General features: G+C 52.0%; 1 protein-coding gene across 1 annotated transcript in view; it reads right to left on the reverse strand.

Annotated features, from left to right (window-relative positions):
* Nucleotides 1-2500, reverse strand: part of LOC130369798 (glucosidase 2 subunit beta-like) — a 68598-nt gene that overhangs the window by 62090 nt on the left and 4008 nt on the right. Inside the window, exon 2 of the mRNA XM_056575355.1 lies at nucleotides 1309-1395. Coding sequence (XP_056431330.1) covers nucleotides 1309-1395 — 87 coding nt within the window. The remainder of the gene's footprint in view (nucleotides 1-1308; nucleotides 1396-2500) is intronic.

Consider the following 2500-nt stretch of genomic DNA (forward strand, 5'->3'; position numbering starts at 1 on the left):
GCATCGAGATAACCACGACCATACCGCTCACCACAACACACTTCAATGAGCTCTCCTGCTCTTGGAAGAGCTTATGGCCACGATGGGAGAGATTGGTGATTATTAACAACAACAATGAAGTGTCCCCGGTACCTAATCTCGACCCCCCCCCCCCCCCCCCCCCCCCCCCCCCCCCCCGAAGGTTGTTTAAAATTTTGTTGGGGTCTATGGAAATAACCAGCTTCTTATCGGTGATATGGGTTATTGTGTTTGTGCTCTCTCTCTCTCTCTCTCTCTCTCTCTCTCTCTCTCTCTCTCTCTCTCTCTCTCTCTCTCTCTCTCATCTCTCTCTCTCTCTCTCTCTCTCTCTCTCTCTCTCTCTCTCTCTCTCTCCTCCCCCCCCTCCCCCCCCTCCCTCTCCCCAGACTCAATCAAGCGATAGCCCTCACTCTCTTCCTACTTTCTCTTCCCAGCACCACCACTTCCTCATCTTTGTAATCTGGGTCGCAGAGGAAATGAAAAGGATGCTATCGCCGAGCAAGAGAGTGGGAGGGGAAGCGCATTAAGGTTTAAGGAGCGGGGGCTGGCTATTTCCTGGGGGGGGGGGGGCTGGGCCTATTGCTTGGTAAAAACAAGTGGTTTTCCTTCAGCGCTGGATGATGGAGGGCTGGCCTTTTAGGGAGGCGACGGTGGTATTAGGAGCGTAACGGCCCCGTAGCGTACCTCTGTGGGCAACTGGGTTAAATGAAATCAGGACACGGCCTGTGTGTTGAACATTGCTCCCTCGTCTCAGTTCGTCTCAGTGCATGTTTGTCACAAAGAAGTGTGGGAGGAACACCGAGAGATGGAAAACAGCGGGGGGAAACTGTGCTGGTAGATCGTTTTTGTTAGGTTAAGGTTGAGGAAAACATTCAGCCTCAACAGGGCTGGTACACAAAGATCACCCCAAAGGAACAGCTAAAGGAGGAGAGAAAAATGGACTGGAAGGGGATAGGGTAGTGGTGGAAAGAATAGCACCGTGGTTTAAGTGTTGTACCACCAGTAGCTTCTTAATGACCTAGTCGCTTTGGACACAAATGTCTGCCAAGGTACCACATGTAATGATAATACATAAGACTTATAAAGTGCTTTTCTAAATACTCAAAGACGCTTTACAGAGCAAACACACAATAAAATCATTTAGAACGAGTATATGAGTAGAAAATCAAAGAAGAGAATAAAAAGATCGAACGTTTTGAGGTAAGAAAGGCCCTATGTGAAGCTGTTAACGTAGCACGAGGCTAGTGGGTTGACGGTCGGGTTGGGAGAGTAAGTTCCTCGGAAGCTCACCATGGCGACGTCCCCTCTTCTGAGAGTCTTCAACAGCGTGTCCTGGAAGGTGGAGAAGTCGATCTGGTTGACCCCTCCGAGCAGATCCTGGACGAAAGGGAAGAGAAAGACACAGAATTGAATATATAAAAGAAAATAGCCGAAAGTAAAAGAGTTAGTAAATAGAAATGGTGGAAGGTCTGCCCGTTACAGAAGACCAGCACCTTCTGATCGCAAAAGTAATGAGGCGTGAAAACGAACAACAAAACTATTTTGAGGCCACTGGTTTGATCACAAACATGCTGGCTAAAACCAGGAAGAAACAGCGAGTATTTCATGGCGTCGGTTTGGGTAACAGGCGGACATCTTCCTCGGAAGGTGACACATGAAAGGACGTCAACCGGCCGTAGCTACTCCCACCGGGGCCTGATATATCCTGATATATCCAGCGTTTACAAGGACATCACAGCACATGACGCAGGGCCTCCGATGACGTACGAGGCCCGACACAGACACACACAGCATGATGCTCTCCTGTTGGGAGGGAGTCTGCTGACAGACAGACCCAGACAAGCACACATCGTCCCACACCTTGTCCCACGTTTCATCGGGGACAATGGTACACGCGTGTCCCCACTTCGGGGGACCCCGCGAACCTCATGGCCTTATTAAAGGGGTGATGTTACGCCCTTTCCTGTGCATTAGAGTGGGAGTCACAAGTGGGAGTGTCCACCTAGATGTATGACGGGTAGGTGAGCAACGTTTGCTACAGTCCACAGGGTAGGCTGGTGGACCGGTCTATCCAGCGTACATCTAGGAGGACACGCCCCACTTGTGATGTCGCTAAAACACGGGGAAAAAGGCAGATTTTTTGTCACGGCTGACCCTAACACCTGGTGGCAGGACGTCACCCCTTTAAAGAAACAAGGCTTAACATAACCGGGGATGATCTGCGTACCACCGGGCCCTGTCCTCCGACGCAGCCCTGTCGTCCAACCAGAGTTTGACGCCCCGCCAGAAGGAGTCAACGTCTCCGATCGCCCGTCAAACAACCGGCACCACGTCCGCGTCAGACGCTGCGTGGATGTGGAACGCGTGCGTGGTCGACTCGGTGGATGTGGCGTCCCCCCCGAACACACACATCAGGCCTTGTGCAATGTTGGAAGGGGGTGGGGGGGGGGTCGGGGCGGGGAGTGGGTCGGGGGTGGGGCAG

The sequence above is a fragment of the Gadus chalcogrammus genome, chromosome 17 (assembly GCF_026213295.1).
Source record: "Gadus chalcogrammus isolate NIFS_2021 chromosome 17, NIFS_Gcha_1.0, whole genome shotgun sequence".
Taxonomy (NCBI): domain Eukaryota; kingdom Metazoa; phylum Chordata; class Actinopteri; order Gadiformes; family Gadidae; genus Gadus; species Gadus chalcogrammus.